Genomic DNA, 20495 nt, shown 5'->3' with positions numbered 1-20495 from the left:
AAAGTCAAATTCCTTTCTGCAATATATACATTTAAACTCTGCTTATATAAATGTAAAATTTAATAATTCATATATGTGGGATTGTTTAAGTAAGAAAAATGTAATTCACCCTGTGCATAAACTCTTTTATAAAAATATCAGGAATAATTTGTAAAAAGTGTCTCCCTGAAGCTACGGAATAGCCGATCTATCGTCATAACTATAAAGCGTTAGAGTAAATCTGTATGTCTTACAAGCACTGATGTATTAGCTAAAGCCATTAAAAAATAGGGGATGACTAAGACCCTTGTTTCACAGACAGATCAAATCTAATTTTCCGAGGTTATGCAGGAAATTTTTGCTAGAGTCTAGACCAAAAATTAAGCCTCAAATCCAAGATATGTATTTAATTTTTTGAATCATTCTCTCCTCCATGGCTCTTTTCAGTTAAATGTTAAAATACGCTTAAAAAACAAACACACCTCCCCACACCCAACAACCCCTTCCCCAACCCACCCCACGTAAGCAAAGGAACAAAATTCATTTGGCCAAATACAGGGGTTTGTGTTGGTGCAAGTCAGCCAAAAGTCATTTTATGATCAGTGGTGAGAAAAAAGGAATTCCTAAATTGTGATCCATCCATTTGTAGTTACATATATAAAATTAGATGTGGTAAATTCTATCCTGTTTGCCATCCTGTGTGAATCTGGTCTGGGTAGCATTTTTTTTCTGGGAGGACTGGTAGTCATACATTTGAAGATCTAACAGAATCATGGCTACAAAGCCTAGAGCCTAGTGAAATTACAGTCAGGTTGTTAGCAGTATAAACACAGAGTTTGGCAATCTAATGTGATCTGTGATTTAATTTTTGAGCTTAATAATTTGGCAAGTGAAGATTCTAATGCCAGTGTTGTGTTCTTCAAGTCTCAGACCAAACATCTACCTTTACCAACAAACTGTCAGTTTATACACCATGTAGTGACAGAATTTCCACATCTTCATATACAAATCGTAATTTGCCCTATTACACACCTTGTAAAGATTTGTAAACTTGTAAAGATTAATTATTTGTGCAATGATTTGAAGATGCTAATGCTGTAGAAATGATATTACAAATGATGGCTGTAGGCCTGGAGGCTTATTCAGACCAGTTCATTAATTTATAGTAAATTCCAGATGAAACATAAGTTGACAATTTTTAATCTCAAATAGTGACTGGACAACAAGATTTGCTTCTTTTTCAGGTCACTTCCCACCCTTTCAAAATCAACTCCCTGTATTTGGAGGTTTTGTTTCTATCATTTCTTCTGTGTCATTTCTCATGCAAGCTTGTTATTTACATGCAAATACTTAGGCACTGTATTTCAGTACACTGGGCTTAATAAATAGAAGATTGTGGACCTGCTACAAATTTTAAAGTGTATTCCAAATTTTTTTAGAACATATTTATCAAATAAGAGGGTAGAGTTCACGAGAATTTAAACTATCTAACCTCTGTGTGAGTTTGCCAGTGTATACATTTCAGGACAGTGCATCAACCACTTTTTTTTATGAGGGGGATTAAAAACTCTCACCTTACCCTTAGCAGTTGTCCAGGAAATGGTTGATTGCTTTTAATGGGGTTGTAAAGCAATGTTACAGACGTGGATCCTGCAGATGTCTATTCACTTGCATTTCTTTGGATAAAAGTAGTCTCTAGATTCATATGTTAGAGTTATAAATATATTGAGTTGGTGCTAATATGCTCAACTTTTGGCAGATGAAGATCTTCATGTTTCTATGTAAATCATCTTTAGATAATGAGTTAGCTCAATATACCAGCATATGCCTACAGAAAATGTGTTTAAACATCATTCACTGAAACCTTAAGTAACAGACTTATTTAAATATGAGCAAACTATTCTCAGACAGGGGAAGTTGATAAACCCTGGTATATTGATCAGAACTGTTAGCTATGCAGCACAATTTCTCCCATCTGCTGGGGGCTGACTTTTTGGTTCCTGTTAGTAGCATCAGGGAGCTGCTAAATCTGGTAGCCTGGCAGAAGTGAAGCTGCCTCAGGTCAATATCCTCACATCTAGCCAGTCACCAGGTGGAGCAGGTACGGCCAATAGGCTCCACAGGACCCAGGGTCTGACCCTGGTTGTTGACACTCAGACCAGAAGATGCACACACATGTGCGCACTGAATAGAGGCCTCTTCACCCAGAAGAATAGTTAGAAACAGAATTTATTGAGAAGTCAGGACATCCTGAGTGGGTGCAGTGCTGGACCTGATGGTCGCCAGTGCAGATGAGCTCATCAGTGATGACAAGATTGGAGGCAGCCTGGGCTGCAGCAATCACACACTGGTGGAGTTCAAGGTCCCAAGGAATATGGGACAGGTGAGGAGTTTAGTCAGGACCCTAAATTTTAGGAAAGCAAAATTCCAGATCTTCAAGGAGTTACTCAGTAGGACCCCCTGGGAAACAGTCCTCAGGTACAAGGGAAAAGAACAGAGCTGGCAAATATTTAAGGATGCTTTTCATAAAGTGTTCAGTTCCCAGGTTTAGGAAATCAGGCAGGGAAGGGAAGAGACTGGTATGGCTGATTCAAGACCTACTGGTCAAACTGAAGACCAAGAGGGTACTTTACTGGCACTGCAAGCAGGGACAGGGATAGGGATGCTGCTCAGTTTTGTAGGGATGGGGTCAGGAAGGCCAAGGTACAGCTGGAGCTGAGCTTGGCAAGGGAAGCAAAGAATAACAAGAAGGACTTCTAGAGGTATGTCAGTCAGAAAAGGAAGGTTAAAGAAAGCGTACTCCGTCTAATGAATGAAAATAGTGACCTCGTATCAACAGATGAGGAGAAGGCTGAGGTACTAAACAATATTTTTGCCTCAGTCTTTACTGGCAACTTCTCTCCTCAACATAAGGAGGATATGAAGCTGTTGGAATGGATCCAGAAGAGGGCTACAAGGATGATCAGAGGGCTGGAGCACCTCCCATACGAGGACAGGCTGAGAAAGTTGGGGTTATTCAGTCTGGAGAACAGAAGGCTCCGAGAAGGCTTTACAGAGGCCTTCCAGTACCTGAAGGGCCTACAGAGAATCTGTGAAGGGACTTTTAACAAGGGCACGTAGTGACAGGACAAGGAAGAATGGTTTTAAATTGGAAGGGGGAAGATATAGATTAGAAATTACAAAGAAATTCTTCACAATGAGGGTGATGAGGCACTGGAACAGGTTGCCCAGGGAACTTGTGGATCACTAGCCATGTTCAAGGCCAGGTTGGATGGGGCCTTGAGCATCCTGGTCTGGTGGGAGGTGTCCTGGTCTGTGGCAGGGGGGATGGAACTGGATGATCTTTAAGGTACCTTCTGACCCAAACCGTTCTGTGATTCTATGACTGGTGATTAGATAGAAGGCATGGTCAGACAAGTATACTGGCCAGCCTGCTTACATGCTACTGGTACATTTTGCTCCCTTTTCCCTTTGTTTTACCACAGCTGGCCCCCCTCAATCACTCCCTCTCTGGTCCTTTTTCTAAACATCCCATAATATGCCTTGTATAATGAAACGATTCTCCACTTGTCATCACCTCTGTAGGCAGTATCCCCTACAATCTGCTGGATGATCGAGAGAGCTGCTCCCATTGACTCATCTGATGGATGACACTCCTGGGCAGCATGGCTGATGGCTCTCTGAGACAGCCTGGAGACAATCAGGGGCAGGAGAACCTCAGAACTGCTCAGTATACTGGGGTTTATCCTCCTGTCATTTTTCTCTGCTTTTACGTGTGGAGACAAGCCAGGTTATCACATAACCCTGCATGTAAAACTAACATTTCTGTTTGTGGTGAGCTAATGTTGAATGCCAGGGAAAGACACTCTGGCACTCTTTTTACACCAACGGAAATACTTTAGAAACTTTGTTTTTAACCATAGGATGGAGATTTGTCCAAAACAGAGAGAACAACCAGTAGTTCGTTACGAAGACTTAAGCTAGCTAGTTCCTCAGCGGTGCAAGAAAAAGCAGCTAATGATAAAAATTATTCATGCAGGAGAGTCTTTTGGAGAAGGTTGAAGGGTAAGCATGCAGCTAAGAGCATCCCAAAGGAGACCAAGAACAGACAGTAATATTTGAAACTTAAAAGTGAATTTCTTAAATAGTAACTTATGCATGAAAGAAACCAATGTATTTATCCTCTCTCTTTTTTCTTTTGTTTTGGAGGGGGATTTGTTTAAATGCCTCTCACAATCAAAATTCTGTCACCAGAAATTACAGCAATTTAGATTGTTGAATGATATATACATTGAGACCCCAGACAATCCTGATTCACTGCAGACTCACAACCAGAATAAGGAAGCAAAGTCATCACTGCTTTTGATCAAAGGCGACTCTGAGGATCCCTTTTGCTTGATCAGGCTTCTGACACTGCAAACTACAGGGTGTTAATTAAGAATCTTTGCCATCTTTACTTCTCTGATGTAGTTTTTAAATGGTTTCAAAGCCATTTTAATTCTCAGGAAGAAAATAGGAGATAGTTACAGAAAAGTATTAGTGAAACAGCAGGTCAGATGAGATGACTGTAATGGTGCCCATTGCCTTAAGCCTGTGAATCTGTCAAAGGATCATGGATTGATGTTATCCCATCACTACAGGAGGCACTGCAAGAGGTTTGGCCTCTTTATCAGTTTCTGAATTCTGAATTAATCTTCCAAGTCCTTGTATTTTCTGCAGTGATTTCTTGCATGGTGTAATATCTTTATCTATATTAAGTAAAGGTCATTATCAGTTGCTATAGAAGTCTTTTGCTCTTTTTTTTTCATTGGCTTTGCCTGTTATTTTCAGACAAATTTGAGAGTGAATTTGGTGCAGAGTGTGTAACATTGTGCCTACAGCACATACAGGTTTGTAAAGCAGAGGTCCCCCCTTTAGCTAGCTTGAAGCTAGCTGGAAGGCTGCTAAGATATCCTCCTGACAGAACATCAATGTATGGGAAAAGCAGCTCATCAGCTGAAAGAATAAGGCTTTCTTAACAGAGGTCTAGCTACTTGAGCTGCTGTGCTCTAAGAACACTTACTAAATACCACTTACTCAGTTCTATCCCAAAGACTTTTGCACTGTCATCCACTCTGTGAAATCCATTTGGCCCTCAGCTTTTATTGTTGGCTAGATTTCTCTCAAGGTAAATGTAAATCAAAGTGTACAAATTTACAGCCCACACTCCAGTCTGCAACTACTTGTGCTCCAGTGAGGCTCATGAGTGCATGTACTTCCCATGTAGTGAGTTTACATGAGGCAAGTCTGTGTGTCATTCACAAGGTTCCTACACTGTTTCTGGTAAGTTAAACTACTTTCATTCCACACAGACATTTAAAGAGTCAGATCATTAACTCTTTAGTAGCCTTTGGAAACCTTTATTTTATCTCATCATTGCTAAAGGAGGGCCTAGTTCCAGTGGTTTTTGTGTTTTCTAATTTTAGAGATCATACTGCTGCTATCTGAGATAGACACAATAAATAAAATATTGTAGGTGGTATAATGGTCCAACCAAATTTAGGTAGTAGCAAACGTGAAAATGCATCAAAAAGAAAAAGTTAAATAAAATTGAGGGAGGAAGATTTCTTTATGCATTCCTGAGCGACTTTTTCCTAGCTCTATATGCCTTTAAGATTTAGCAAATGTATCCTCACAAAAAGGAAGTATTTGTTGTAAATTTAATTCCATTCCTTCTGCACATTGGAAAAAAATCAGATCAATCTATCCCTTAGTGAATAAAATGAACAGTATTTCTCTGTGCCTTTGTTTGTTTATATCTAACCCTGCCCCCCTTTTTAAATTCTTTTTTTTTTATTTAAAAGAAAACATGTAGTCCATAGGCTATTGCAGAGTACATCTGCAGGGCGTAATTTAATGTGCCCTTCTATGAACTTTTATACAGAAAATGTCAGTTACTTGCATACCTAAACCACACAAGACATTGCCCTAACAATTCTATCTTCAGAAAGGTTAGTGTGTGGGGTTTTCTTGAAAATGTGTGAATTATTGAGATAGCTTTTTTGAAAGGTGGTGAAGAAGAGGAAAATCTTGTGCAGATGGAGAAATAAAATCTTTTTTAAACTGATTTTTTAGCAATTCTAAGTACTGTTTAAAGCTGCTGTATCAGTGGCATGAGGTAATTGAACAATATCTTATCTATTATGAAAAATATATTCCTGATAATAATAGGGACCTGCATTTTAACTCTATTCAGTATAAACCATCTATATGGTACCTAGTGTATTCTTTCTTAGCTCTGCACATTTAATTTAATATTTGTCTTTTTGTTGTTGTTGTTTCTGACAGTACTTTATATAATAGTTAAATCAGTGCAGAAATTAATTTTCTTTTAGAATATTCCTGCTCCCTCTTTCCCTCCACTTCCCCTTAATGCTAACAGTTTCTCCAAACCAACAAGGGAATTTACTGATTCTTCTTTTCATTGACCATGGGTTATGCCATTTAACTCTGAAGTAGTTCAGATTACCAATGTCCATGTTCAGGAGGTTAGATTGCAAAAACACTTCAAACAAGGCATCACAGTGCTCTGCAATTGTTATTAGTAACATTGTCAGTGTATTTGAAACTACATATAACAGGTATTTTTCTCCTATCTTTTCCTGTTAAAAATGTATGGGGTTTTTCCATGCCACTTAGCACAAACTCATAGCGTAGGGTTGTATTTATCTGTGCTGCAGTTTTACTTGGATTTCACCTTGCATATATTAGTTGGCTTGGTGCTGTATTTTGTTTGAGAATGGGGGTTGGGGGGCTGGTGAGGAAGAGGATTTTTTCCTCCTCTGAGTTGAGGATTGCCATAGAGCTGTGAGACCCCTTTAATTAAGTCAGACTAAGCTATATCAAATGGGTTCGTGTCTGAGCGCACCGTGAAGACAGCTGAGCTGTCGGTGCTGTACTATAATTAGAACTTTTAATATTTCATCCCTTACTACCCGAAGTGTGACCTGTCAAGCTGCTGAGAGGCTGCCCCTTCTTGATAGAGGTGCAGCTCTGAGACTAGGACTGGCACTTGCTTATATCCAATTTGTGTACAGTCACTTAGTGGTTTTGTTGTGTTTTCTTTCTAGATGTGCTTGTTGTCTGCAAGAGCAGGAAATCACAGATCTGTTAATGTTAAAGGCTATTTGGACTTGTAAAACAGCTCATCATAAGCTGGTCCACATCTTCTGACCCTAATCTTTCACAATGGGTTTGAGAATATCTAGCAGTTTTACTCCCACTAAGATGTGATTTATTAGTAAAGCTTTTGAAGCAAAAGAGGCAGCTGGATGTAGGATAGAGATCCAAATTAGGAAACAGTTAAACAAGATGGATTGAGTTGACTTAACATTTTTCAATGGCTGACCAGGGAATGTCCTCTTCCTCCATCATGTTTCTCCCTTTATCCAGCTTCCTGTTCTTTCCTTCTCCACAGGATGTTCTCCAAAAGATGGCAAAGTAGGAAGTACAGTGCTAGGAATTGGAGACAGCAGCTCATGGGAATTCTCTGTAAGCTACTTGATGTGTCTGGGACTGCTTTGAGTCATCCTCTGCAGTCCCTTCTAGGGAGTATCATTAAAGAGTTAATTACCCCACGTAAATACCCCATGAAATTGAGACATAAATACATACAACTAGTACTTTTTCACATCTAGGATTTGCTATTAAGAATGTAAGCAGCGTTCAACCTGTATTTTGAGCACTGACTCCCCTCCTGGGGTTGATCAGAGCAGTGCATACCCTGCAGCTGGTGCACTGAACCGGAGCTGCACTGCTGTTGTTTGATACAGTTCCCAGGGGACATTAAAATATTTCATACACAAAGCTGCTTGATCTCTAGCTTTATATTCTTTGACACCATCTTACTCTAGCCCAATTTCTTGACATTAACAAAACACGTTTCTATGCTAAAGACCACCTGCAGAAGTCAAAAGCCTTGCGCTGGTGGATCACAGGCCAAAAAAACCCTAAATGCCTTTTTTCCTGTAATAAAGTTGCATAAGCCATAAATGTACAAATCATGATATAGAATCACGGTTTAAACCTCTTCAATCATTTCTCAGGGGGAGGATAACTGTCTTGGAAAGCAAGGGTTATGAATACATATTATAAAATTGACTGCTATCAGAAGATATAAAATTGTACGGATAGAGAGAAAAATTATTGTTCATAAATAAAGAGCTAGGTAAAATCTAAAAGATTTTATTCATCTCTGGAATAGCTTGTCAGCCTTACTTATTTTGCCCTTACAAAGCCCATTAAGAAATATATAAATAATGGTTTTTTTCTGACGTAATTCTGCTAATTGCTCTCCTCTGAGGTGTATACTCTCTGCACTCTAGATGTATTTTGCAGCTCTTTCTGTCCTAAACCATTATGCTATCACTGCACAGGGACACCAGCGATCCACTGTAATTATAGCAGTGAGAACTAAAATAATTGCCATCCTAAGTTTCCCACAATGTAATGTAGTTTGTATGACCATTTAACCAAGAAACCACACCTGAGAAACATGACCCATTCTCTGACATCCATACAGCACATGATGCAACTTCAGCAGAGTCCTGAAGGGTTTATAAGCAAAGAACATAACAGGAATAATTCTGAATATAAATAAATCTCTAAGTTAAAATTGGCCTTTAGAAGGGAGTGAAGGAAAAGACATTCTGAAATTATTTAGGAAGGTGGAAATTATTTGTTAAAAACCGAAAACATCCTGCATCCAAGTTGTGATTATAACAAAAATTTCCCTAGGATTAAATGATAATAAATGTAGTACTAATTAATGAGTTTATCCTTTTATGTTCTGAAAAGAAATTTTAAGTACTTAAGGGGAATATAGAATTTGTCCTCAAAACTATCCTTATCATCAACAACATCAAAAGGTCAGTGAAAACAATAGATGTTGTCTTGCAAGGCTAGATTCTCAGTGCATCCCTGAAAATCTGAATCTGAAAATAGAAATCTCTCCTGCCAGCCCAGCATTTTCACTTTTTTTACTAGCATTTTTTTTGAATGAAAATGTGGTTTTAGCATGATTGAAACATTTCATACATTCTTGTTTAATTTGCTGAGTTGCTTTACTTAAAAATAATTAAGTTCAAAACCAATTTATTGTTTCTTTTTACATTTCTTTATACTTCCAAAGGACATATTGATTAGAGATTTAATTTAGTGGGGAAAAAATATAATCAAATATTTCATTTTAAATTGAGCAAAATCTTTTATATATACCAAAAATACGTTCAGTTTTCTCTATGCTCTCTAAAATAATGCTTTTTAGTTACTTGATAGTTTTTGGTAAGTAAACACGCCCCAAAAAATATTCTCAGAATCTTGTTCTAAAACAAAGGGAAAGTGGCTTTACTAAACTTTCTTTGTCTGACTGAATACAAATAGTGCATGCATAGTTTGCATCAAGTTTGAGTTATATCATTCTCTCTCTAATCTTCTCTTGCTTTTAAATAATTTAATAGACTATTTTAAAAAATCTGTACCAAAGTGTTTGTGACTCTTTAAAGCAAATTTGAAGTCTGCAATCTACCTACTCATTAAAGATTGCATTTATCGTTTTCCTGGTTGGTGAAACAGTAGGGTTTTGCCTGTGATTTCTGAATAATGAAAATTATTACAATGCAATAATGACGCAGTTCTTCTTTCCACCTTCTACTCTCTCTAGAGCTACATCTATAAAGACCCTATCAGGTACTACTTGATGCAAAAACCCAAAGAAAGAGCATCTCCTTTGGCCCCTGCATCAACATCACATCAACAGCATGCTGAAAATTTCCATGGGAGGACCTTCAATCAGCCTCAGCCAGACAAGTTCTCACCAGAGCCTGAAATGGGGCTGGACCAAAAATCTCTGATGGCTGCACTGCATACATACATCACTCAGAACTTGTCAGCACAAAGCTATGATAAAAGCTCTCACAGCAGGACTAAAGGGTCTCACATTTATGCTGATAAATTCTACTCTTCACAAGCTAGTCCTTTTGATGGAACATTTGCCAAGGGAAATTCAGAAGATTTTAAAATTAAGAAGCTGCACCAGCCAAGACCTGCATCTGGAGTGCTGAGACCAACTCCTGAGGTGCTGAATCATAAATCTGCTTCCCAGGATGATCCAAAGGACCCTCTGAGTGTAGTGGATGGTAAAGTTGATATTAACTTATTTTAACTTATCTGAAGTTTCCCTCATTTTCACTGAGCACTTTTGAGAAAAAAATAGACATTCTGATATATCTCCTACTATTGGCGTACTTATATTGGTTACAATGCTCGATAATGTTCACCACCCGGTACTCTTGCCCGGCAAACGTCTACCCACATTCTTCAACCCACCTTCCATATGCATGCAGAAATATATGGCAGTCAATAAGACATTTCATTTATGTAACTTGTTATATTTTCAAGGCATTTTACAAGCAGCACGTAATTATGGCTATATCTTTGCTGTCAAATCTGGTTTTATGCATGGATCCCACATTGTACGTAGGTAATATAGAAATGCTTCTGCTTTTTTCATTTCTATGTATTTAGCTAGGAATTCAAAGACTAAAGATAAAATTCAAATTTAGACATAGAAATTAACACTGAGATACGTTCTGACATGGAACACAGAGAGAGGAGGAGTCTGTCATTTATGTGGATAGGTGGACACAATAATACAAGAAGGTGGGGCTAGAGCTATTTTTAGCTGGGCATTCTATAACGAACTACACATTCTCACCATTTTCTTTTTTTTTTTGCTAATGTTAGTTAAGTGTGATCAGGTCATGATTTCTTTTGTAGGTAATAGTTTGACAAATATTTAAATGAAAGTGGAGTGTAACATCTCACAGAATACTGTGATTTTAAGTGCTGCTTTGTAAAACAAGATGGATCTTTACATCATGGCTGGCAATCAGACAGAGCTTAGAAAATAATTCTAATTCACTTTGTTACTTCTCTAAACTTACCTAATTATTGAGATTATTCAAGTGGTTCAGACGCCTGAAAAATGACAGAATTGATCCTCAGCCATTGCCAAGCAGTTAGTTACATCTGTTAACATTGTAGCCACCACTATCCCAAAGGATTTTGCTGCTATGCTGGAGGCTTTCTTCGACTCCCTCTGTAGTTATCCAAAAATTTTAACGTTCTTTGATTTATTTTTTTCTTTTTGGTGGTGGTGTGTTTTGTAAAAAAAAAACCACCAAACACCAGGAAACAGAGCACACAGAAATCTTAAAGTTTCAGTAGAAGAAAGAAAGCTCACAATCTAAAGGATGTTCAGAAGTTAAAGTATTCTTGATATAGTGCCCAGAGATAATAGGTTTCAAGGTAAGAACTATAACACAAAATCGAATCCAGGTGGCACTGTAAGTCTCTTGCACAGGTTAGACAATTTTGTTACTAGTCTCAAAACAAACCAGGCACATGCTGGTTTCATTATTCTCCAGCTGTTCCACTTCACCTTTCCTGGTAGGAGCCAACTGGGAAAAAATGCTTAACACTTAGAGAGAATAACATGTTTCACAATTCATAGCACTGAACTGCTTTGACTTCACATACATAATGTGCCCTGTAGGAACTTCTTCCATTGCATTAGCTTTTAAAAGTTGCATAGACATAAAATTGTGAATCATTTGAGTAGGAAATAATATGGTTTCCTTTGTATTTTTGAGAAACTAAATAGTCCCAGAAGGAAGTGGTGAGGACAGACCCCAGCATATTTATTGTTTAAAATTCTGTCCATTGGAGTGGTGGTGGTTTGGATTCAGATTTGCCAGGCTGACCACATTGTCTCTTTCTGCTTTTAACCTTTCCCCAAGCTCTCTGGAACTTGAAGACTTCTGTATGCTTGTGGGTTTTTTCTTTCTTGCACTGTCTAAACAACAAAACTGTTAAAAAACTGGAAAGCATGAGGTGCGGTCACATGAGCTCAGTTCTTGGCTGTATCTGACACAGGATTAGACAAAGGAACTCAACTGAGAGAACATTCCAGAAGGTACTGATCAGATTAGCACTGAGAATTGCTGCAAAACAGTGGCAGGTAAATTAGCTAATAAGGCACCCTGAGGGAGAAATACAAGAGAAGGAAATGTGGAGCTATTTTTCTATCAGATTTGGAAACTATTACTTTTAGGAGTAGCATGATGTGTGTGGTACTGCCTTTGTAGTCACTGTGCAGTAGTGGAATCATTAATCTGTCTTCTACACCAGCCAAATTTAGATTTTTGTCAGGTTTAAGTGATTTGTTCTAGTCTACTATTTTTTTGGTGCATTAAATATTGCAGAATATATCTCTCTGTTGCCTTGAAAAGGTCACAAAAATAGTAATTCAATGTCTATTCTTTTTCAAAAAGTAACAAACTTCCATGTTTATAGAGCAAAGATGTTTTTGTATGTCCTCTGTCTTCCAAAGCTGCGGTCATCAATCTGTATGGCACTCCATTGCTGAGGATGGCTAATATGGGTGCTAAGGAAGAAAAAGACAGTCCATCCCATGGGACTGCTGGTGAGGTTACTGTTGCCATACCATTCAGCTGTCAGACAAGCTGGTTTTGGCAGTTGTGTCAACAGAGTACGAAGCATGATTTACCTGCGGTAAAACAAAAAGCTCTTTTCTCTTGCAAATATGGTATTGCTACCTACTAGGGGAATTTTACTGGTGAAGCTGATATTGAAAATTGTGTCATTGAAGATATATGTGCCTTTTTAGTCATTGTGGTTCCAAGAAAACTACAAAAGGCAACCGGTCTTCTTCAGCTGAGAAGCAGGAGCTAAGGGAGAAATGTCTTTTGCCCTGTGAAACACAGCTGAGCATTGCTGATTCTATTATATTTAAAGGGGGTCATTGAGCGAGTATGAAGTATGTACATTCGTAGACTCATGCTCAAGTACACGTGCTGCTTAAATAATCTGCCATTGCAGTATCCATCTGCTTTTTGCTCTTTCTCCAATATTTTCTGATTTTAATAAATTCATAATAATTTCTCTAGATTAAGCAATTTTTTTTTGTAAATAGGTGCACTGATATTTATTTGCATATCAGACTTATCCAACAATATGCAAATGATATACAAACATGGAGAAATGCAATAATAAATGGAAACACCCATATTTATCATGGGCATGTATTACTACTGAATCAATAACCTCATGAAGCTAGTAAGACTCTTTATGTAGACCTCTATTTCACCAGGCCTTGTAGACATTTTGGTGACTTGTTGCTAGTATACTGAAAATATTGTGTTCCTTACAATTACCTGCTTTGGTTATTGCCTTTGGTCCTTGACATTTTGTGTCATACTTGTTCAGTAAAAGTAGTTTATAATGCCTAAGTTTTACTCATGTTGGCAGTAGCCTACATCTAGGAGTTTGGCTGATGGACTGTATCCAACTGGCATTGACCAAGGCAGGAATAGCAGCATCAGAAAATCACGAGGTTCCTGTTTAACGTGTGTATTTAATGAACCAGGGAGACCTGCTTGTTTGTGCTATCTGGAGTAAGCCCTTTGACCATTTTCTCCTGTGAATCCCCACACTGTTCCCACATTTGCACTTTGTTTGATATTGACATTGCTTTTTTATTGACCTGTGGAAGTAGACTGGAGAGACAAGACTTGGCTAAGATAATAGGTACAAAAAGAAGTTAGTTTAGAAAAAATGAGGTGGAACGGAAATTGCAAGCCTATATTACTGCGTATTGTTGAATAGCTCAGCAGTTGGTCTTGACAGCTGGCTGTGAAAGAACTGAAATAGTAAAAAAATCTAGTAGTGCTCTATTAATATAGTTCTTTTAATTATCTGTGTCCTGAAATATAATTATCTTTCAAGATTTGTCTTCCAGTATTTATATAATGGCCAGTGACTAGCTTAAAACTTAACAGGCAAATTATTTTCCTGAGGCTCAAAACTTGCTTTCAGCTTGGAATCCTCATGTTGCTGCTTTTTGATATCAGAATTTTGAGCTACTTTGGAAATGACTGTACTAATAAATTCCTATATTTTGAAATAGTTTTTTTATCTTAAATGAATGGACATAGTTTCTACCAGTTTTACCTAGTGCCAAAGTTGCTTTTACACTGTTGCCTTTACTGGAATTTGCTTTAACAGTCCTGCTCTGCATTTTGCTAAAGACTTCTGAGTGTTACAAATCACTTCTTTGTAATACTTTAAGAACCTTGGTGTCATTTTCAAAAAGCACATAAACTTTCAGGACTCTAAGTACCATTAACACTGAGTAAACTAGAAAATCTGAAAGGGTCTTTATTTTGAAAGAAAAGTGCTACTAGGCATATAAGGGGTTTTCAATTGTTTTCATAAATCCACTTACTTTATAAAATGTTTCCTAGTAACTTGAAATTCATGATAAATGAGTGATAGTCTTCTCAATGTGTTATAGCTAGAAATCAGGGGTTCTATGCAAAGGGAAAAGAAATTTGGTTCCTGTTCTGAAGCTGAACAAATTAAAAATTCTCAAAAATACTCTAGGAAGGTGAGTGAGTTACCCTAAAGCAGTCAGTATCATATAATAGTTAGGAAAACTCAAGTCGTGTTGAAGGCTGTAATCAGTTGAATATTTTGAGCATATTCTCATATTTTTGTCTAAAATTGAATGTTAATGAAGAGTGTTTGTGTGACTTAGAAACTTTATACTTAGCATAGAGTTTTTCTAAGATCCACATTTACAAGGGGTTTGCAGAGGTGGATTCTTCATCTGCACTAAAAATTATTATGAACATTTGTAAATATTATTCCAGATGACTGCAAAAACCTTCAAAATCTCATTCATAGATTGTTAGCTGCTCCACCTCATGGATTGTTCGTATCAATGGAAAAATGTTTAAAAAATCTTGAAAAAGAAAGTCACTGAAGTCATCATAGTTTTCATTCTTTTGTAGCTGCACCATGTGAGTAATCAGTGTTCCAAGAACAATTTTTCCTACTAGGATGTGCCTTGCAATGTGTCTTTATACATTTAGTTGAAAAGTTTTAGTTTTGATTTGGACTGACATATATTCTTTCTTGTCTTTGCCGGATTTATTAGCTCTGCTTCAATAATTTAGGATATTCTGTCAGGTTCTCGTCTGATAGTTCTATAGAACATAAGAACAGAAATGATTCCTAAGCAGACACAAGGCTTCTGTGTTAATCAGACTGTGCTGGTATTTCCTATGGCTTAATTTCCTGCTTTGCTACTATGTGCAACATCTTCTCCTAATGGCTGTCTTCCAGACAGCTGTTGTGCTTCTTGAAAAAGTTTCTGGAATTCAGTGTGATCAAGCCTAGTGGAAACTTTTTTTTGCAGTTTGGATCAGTTTTCTCTTATAGCTTACCCTCCTAAACAAAATTATTCACTCGTTATATTTTTACTGTATTATTAAATTCATAACAGAAGATGGAATGAACCGTGAAAAGGAATATGTTCAAAATTTTCTATGAAGTGTTACTCAGCTTCTGTCAAACTAATTTTGCTGCCTGCAAACATCTTAGCCCAGAATCTGTCATAGGTTGTGAGACTAAACGTTTGACTCTTGTTACTGAACACTTGCTCTCCTGTACAAAGCACTCTGCTATTTCCTTATGGTACTGTAATCTTTGTTGGCTAGCAGAGTTTGAAGCAGCTTCATAGATTTAGCCTATCTTTTTTTACTGATAGTCACACTTAAGTGTGTTTAAAACTATACTTTTGTAAGTAAATTTTAAAAGTTCACAGCATGCAACTTCAACTGAATTTTATAATGAAATCAGAATAATGTAATATCATCATGGTGGATTATTGGAAGGACATATCCTTTTAACCTGGCAAAGAAAGCACATCAAAGAACCACCTTCCCCATGTGTCCAACTCCTCTTTAACTCACAGTAAATCTACTAGTTGAGCTGCTTAATTTGTCTTGGTCTATATTGACTAGTTTAGGGAAAAGAACATTAGTTTAACTGGTGAATTATGGGGCAGACTGGAGGAAATTAATCTCTATCTTGAGATGGCATTGAGAAGCTAATTGTCAGCTGCAGGCTCTAACCTCTTCACCTAATACTGTGGAATCCAAAAAATGAGACATGTCCAACGTCTTGGCCTCTTTTCCCAATGACAAATAATCCTTGATTTTTGTCTCCCTGCAAAATCACAGATTCTGTTCTGTTCTGTTCTGCTGCCTCTTCCCTGGAGCAGAGGAGTCTCTAACTGCTTCTTCTTTCCTAGTCTCTAACTACTTCTTCCTCCTTTGCTATAAGTAGAAAAACCTTCTCTTTAGCCCTTTTTCTAGTAGTGTTTTCCCCTTTGCACATCTACTAATTAATTCACCTTTATGTAATCCTGAAAGCTGACATCATGGTCCCAAGGCCTTCTTTACAGATGATGATGAACATGTGTAATGACAGGGTTTAACAAGGAGAATGTTACTGTAAGAAAACCTTCTATGTACTTGTATATAAATCCATACATTCAACAGAACTTTAAAAACAGTCCATGTCTTCCACTTCTTTAAGAATACTACCAATGTGAAAGAGTTTTCTTGCTTGCATGCATCTGCTAAATTTCTGATCATCATGAATCAGCAGAACAGAGGCATGACTGATAATGGGTTTGGTATCCTAGGATAAGCTCTGCATTTATTGTGTCAGCTCCAAGGGTTCTTAGGCCGAACTATACAGAATGGTGCTGAAGGATATGCACAGTCAGAAAAGTATCTTCTCTGAAGATCTCTATGTTACATTTTATAACTCAGCTTTGATATCCATTGCCCTTGAATTTCCTCATCTTCACAACTATTTCACATCAAGATTTGGATTTGGTGTTTTGAGGGTGTTGTTTGTTTTTCTCCAAAAATATAAGTCCATTTGCTTTTCCCTGCCTGGAATGTCCTCTTAATATTTCTTTCCTCATTATGATGGTTTACTTTTGAGAAGTAAACAAGAGAAATCAATACAATTTAGAAGGTTTGTCCATTACACATCTATGCGTGTAATACACATATATTTATATTTACTTCTAATTACAGAGGATCTTTTAGACTGAAAGGCAGAATTATCTGGCAAAATACATAGAATTACCAGAACTCAAATCATCAAAAAAACTAATCTCTAATAAACAGTAGTCTTGTTAGCTTTATCTTAGTGCAGCTAAAAAAATGCAGTTAAGCTACCTTAACACTTGCCTTTATTTTTTTGAGTCAGTTTAGACTAGGAAAAAATACTCTTCTTATAAAGTGTCAATTTTATACCACTCTCTCTAAAAAAACTTGCTGGCTTCTAGTGGCACACATCCCCCAGTGCCTGACACATTTTCACCTTGTTGATACTCTAACATAGATTTATAATACTGTGTTTTCTGTGGAAGCATGACTGATGGAAGCATGACTGTGTATGCGTTCTTCTGGAAAACACTCTCCATGAAGTAAAAGATATCTTTGAGGAAAAATGAAAGATGCTTACTGATACAAACGTATGTGCTTCATATATGAAGCTAAATCTTGTACTTATGTTGTTTTGTGATCCAGAGACACTTATTAAAGATGTATTGAAGGACCTAGAGAAACACCAGGTGAATGTGGAGAATCTCAGCTCAACAGAACTGGATGAGATCGCTGAGACTATAGCCAATGCGATTCAAACAGTTGGCATTCAGGAAGAAATCAAAAAGGATGCTGAAAAAAATAAAGAAGACAAAATAGAAGCACAAATGAAGGAAGGAGGTACCCAAGAAAAGACAGAAATTCAAACTGGATTAATGGAAAACAGTGTTAACATACCAGGTACTAATTCTGAGATAACTAATAACTAATTCCAGGTACAGCAAAACATAGATACTCTAATTTTCCTTTATTGTTTCACAATAGGGCTAGACTTCATGAAATCAGTTTTAAAGAGGGCAGAGGGAAAGTTTCTGCTTTTTTCCCTGAAGGGTATAGAATTTTAGCTTTGTTGGTTTCTTTCTACAGCAAGTACTTAATCAAAAACATGCTTCTTTGGGAACCTTTGATCTTTAAGTTTCACAAACAAGATAAACCTACACACACAATTATGTTGAAATACAAATTGCTTTATGCTGTGATCTAATTTTCCATTCTTGAAAATGAGATGTTTAAGCAAAATAATAACAAAAAATTATTATATTCCAAGAATGTATTTTGAAATATGAGGGGGGGGAATTTTGTTTTCAGATAATAATTTTTTAATATACTGCAGTTACTTTCAGAAGAAAGTCATACAGGTAAGGGTATAAAGCTGTTTATTCCCTTTCCTCCTTATGGAAATAAGAGTAACTACAGTTATTTGCTTCTATCTGGACACATATTTTCCTGATGATGCAGATTCAGCAGCTACAGTTATTGCTATTAATGAGTCACCACCACAGTGGGACACAAGTTACCACTTACCCATACAGTGTTTTAGGAATGGACACCAAAACCACAAAGTATAACTATATAACAGTGATTTTAACTTACTGTATTTTTTCATGTTGATATATTGAAAATCTTTCTAGTTAGGGATATTTTTTTTTAATTGCCAGTTCTATGTGAAGATTAAAATGAGCAGATTTGAGAGTTTGTCCTGAATCATGCTGGGAGAGATGAATAAGGTTTAGTTCATAAACCAAAAAGCTGGCAATATTTGACTAGGGTTAATGATGTGACTGCATATCATCACTGTAGTTAAACTGTAACATGTTTTTGCTAGATAGCTATAAAACCAAGTCTTTTTCCTCTACCAAAATTAGTATGAGAGCTATGGATGTTTCCCTTTTCTTTAAGGTAGATGTCCATTCAGCCAGCTAGAACCATTTCTTTTTTTCTTTTCTTAGATATTGATAAATTGATATGAACATTGGACACTTAATTAGCAAAATAACACTATTACATTGGCTCTTGAAGTACTCTGTCTATCGATCTGGCATTAATTTGCTAACAAAGTGGGGATAGAATAACAATACTGAGTTATAAAGGACTCTTTACTCTGCCCTTTCAGCTTTGATGTTTAATGTTTAAATTGCATGAAAAGGCCACCACTACACAGCAGTCTATAAGCAGTGTTTGTTTCATATATAATGTTTTCCCTTCATAACTATGTATTTGTGCTTTTCATATCCTCCAGAAAATGAAGTGCGTGAAGCCAGTGCCAAAACTGATAAAGAGGTAGAGTACCAGCATTTTAACAAAACAAGTATTTCATGTCAGACTACCAGGCTTATATGTGGTGAAGGTCAAAAACACGCTTCTGAAACATAAGAATTGTATCTTGTGTGGATATAATTCAGTATCACAGCACAGGCATATTGTTGTTGATGCACTCTAATATTAAATGCCTCTTTCTCTAAAACTTAAATAAAATGGGCATTACAGTTGAAAAGAACAAAATTTAGTCCTGCCTCTCCCTCAGTCATAAATTGACAGAAGTCGTAAGAGATCCCAGATTTCACACAAATTCAGGATTTTCCTCTGGTTAGTAAATTCTGTGTATTGGGAAGTTCTGTTGTAAACACCCTTTTTTCACCTGCCCTTTGGCTCTTTCTTCTGGGGAATGTAAACATCCTTGCTCAGATATAATGTCTCTGGTTTTCAGAAGGAGATGAGTAAATATATTCCCTCTGATGGTGTGTGTTCAAGGCATGGTTTGAAATTCCCTCCCTTGTAGGTTCTGTACTCTTTACCATTAATTCTTCCATATTTCTGGCTATATTTCAAAAGCTCTAGGCATTGCACCTTGTACCCTACGTGGTCAAGGAATGAAGTGCTACCTTCACACTAGATATACAGTGTACCTCATGTACCAATTTCTTAGTGATAGTTCGAATATGAGATGTGGCAGAAAAGATTATATTGTGGCACAAAGTGTCCATTAGGCATCATCTCCTCCTGAACACTTGGCTATGATAAACTTATATAATGGAACTATACAATGAATTGTTCCAGGCATGTGTTTTGACTTTGCTAATTTGCCTATTATTCCAATTTATTAGACAAACTTTTTCTGTGATCGTATGTTTAGCTTAGTGGATTGCTAACACATAGTTTGTAACAATTATTAGAGGTGAATGAGTGAAATATAATTTGTCACATTATCTATTCACTTTCCTGTGTTATGATTTATGAGACCCAAGAGTTATGCATGTTTCCAGTCCTAAAACTTAAACACATTGGTGGATATTTCTATTATTTATCATTTTCATTAACTTATTTGATAACAAAGTTTTTTTTGTCACTAATGCTTAAACACATAGACACGTGAAAATGAACACTATGAAAACGCCATTAGCATTTCCTTCTAGCTCGTCAAGACAGAGAAAAGGCAAACTAGATTCTGTGATATTTGAAGAAGAAACTGTTAACCATAGAATTTCTTCTCCCTTATTAAAACGTTGCAAAATACTTGATGTTCTTGTATTACAGAATAAACACATATTCTTACATAGTCTTACACCATATAGAAATGAGGAAAGTGAGGAAAGAGACTATGCAGCATTTGAAGGAATAGACTCCAGTGTATCGAAAAATATTTGAAAG

The 20495-nt window shown here is 36.8% G+C and overlaps 1 protein-coding gene across 1 annotated transcript in view; it reads left to right on the top strand.

Annotated features, from left to right (window-relative positions):
• Positions 1 to 20495, top strand: part of PTPRN2 (protein tyrosine phosphatase receptor type N2) — a 652986-nt gene that overhangs the window by 240687 nt on the left and 391804 nt on the right. The window contains exons 6-8 of the mRNA XM_069859311.1: positions 9680 to 10154; positions 17493 to 17747; positions 19087 to 19127. Coding sequence (XP_069715412.1) covers positions 9680 to 10154; positions 17493 to 17747; positions 19087 to 19127 — 771 coding nt within the window. The remainder of the gene's footprint in view (positions 1 to 9679; positions 10155 to 17492; positions 17748 to 19086; positions 19128 to 20495) is intronic.

This window comes from Phaenicophaeus curvirostris, chromosome 6 (genome assembly GCF_032191515.1).
Source record: "Phaenicophaeus curvirostris isolate KB17595 chromosome 6, BPBGC_Pcur_1.0, whole genome shotgun sequence".
In the NCBI taxonomy this organism is placed as follows: domain Eukaryota; kingdom Metazoa; phylum Chordata; class Aves; order Cuculiformes; family Cuculidae; genus Phaenicophaeus; species Phaenicophaeus curvirostris.
Note: the sequence above shows the minus strand (reverse complement) of the source record. Positions and strands in the feature narration are given on the sequence as shown.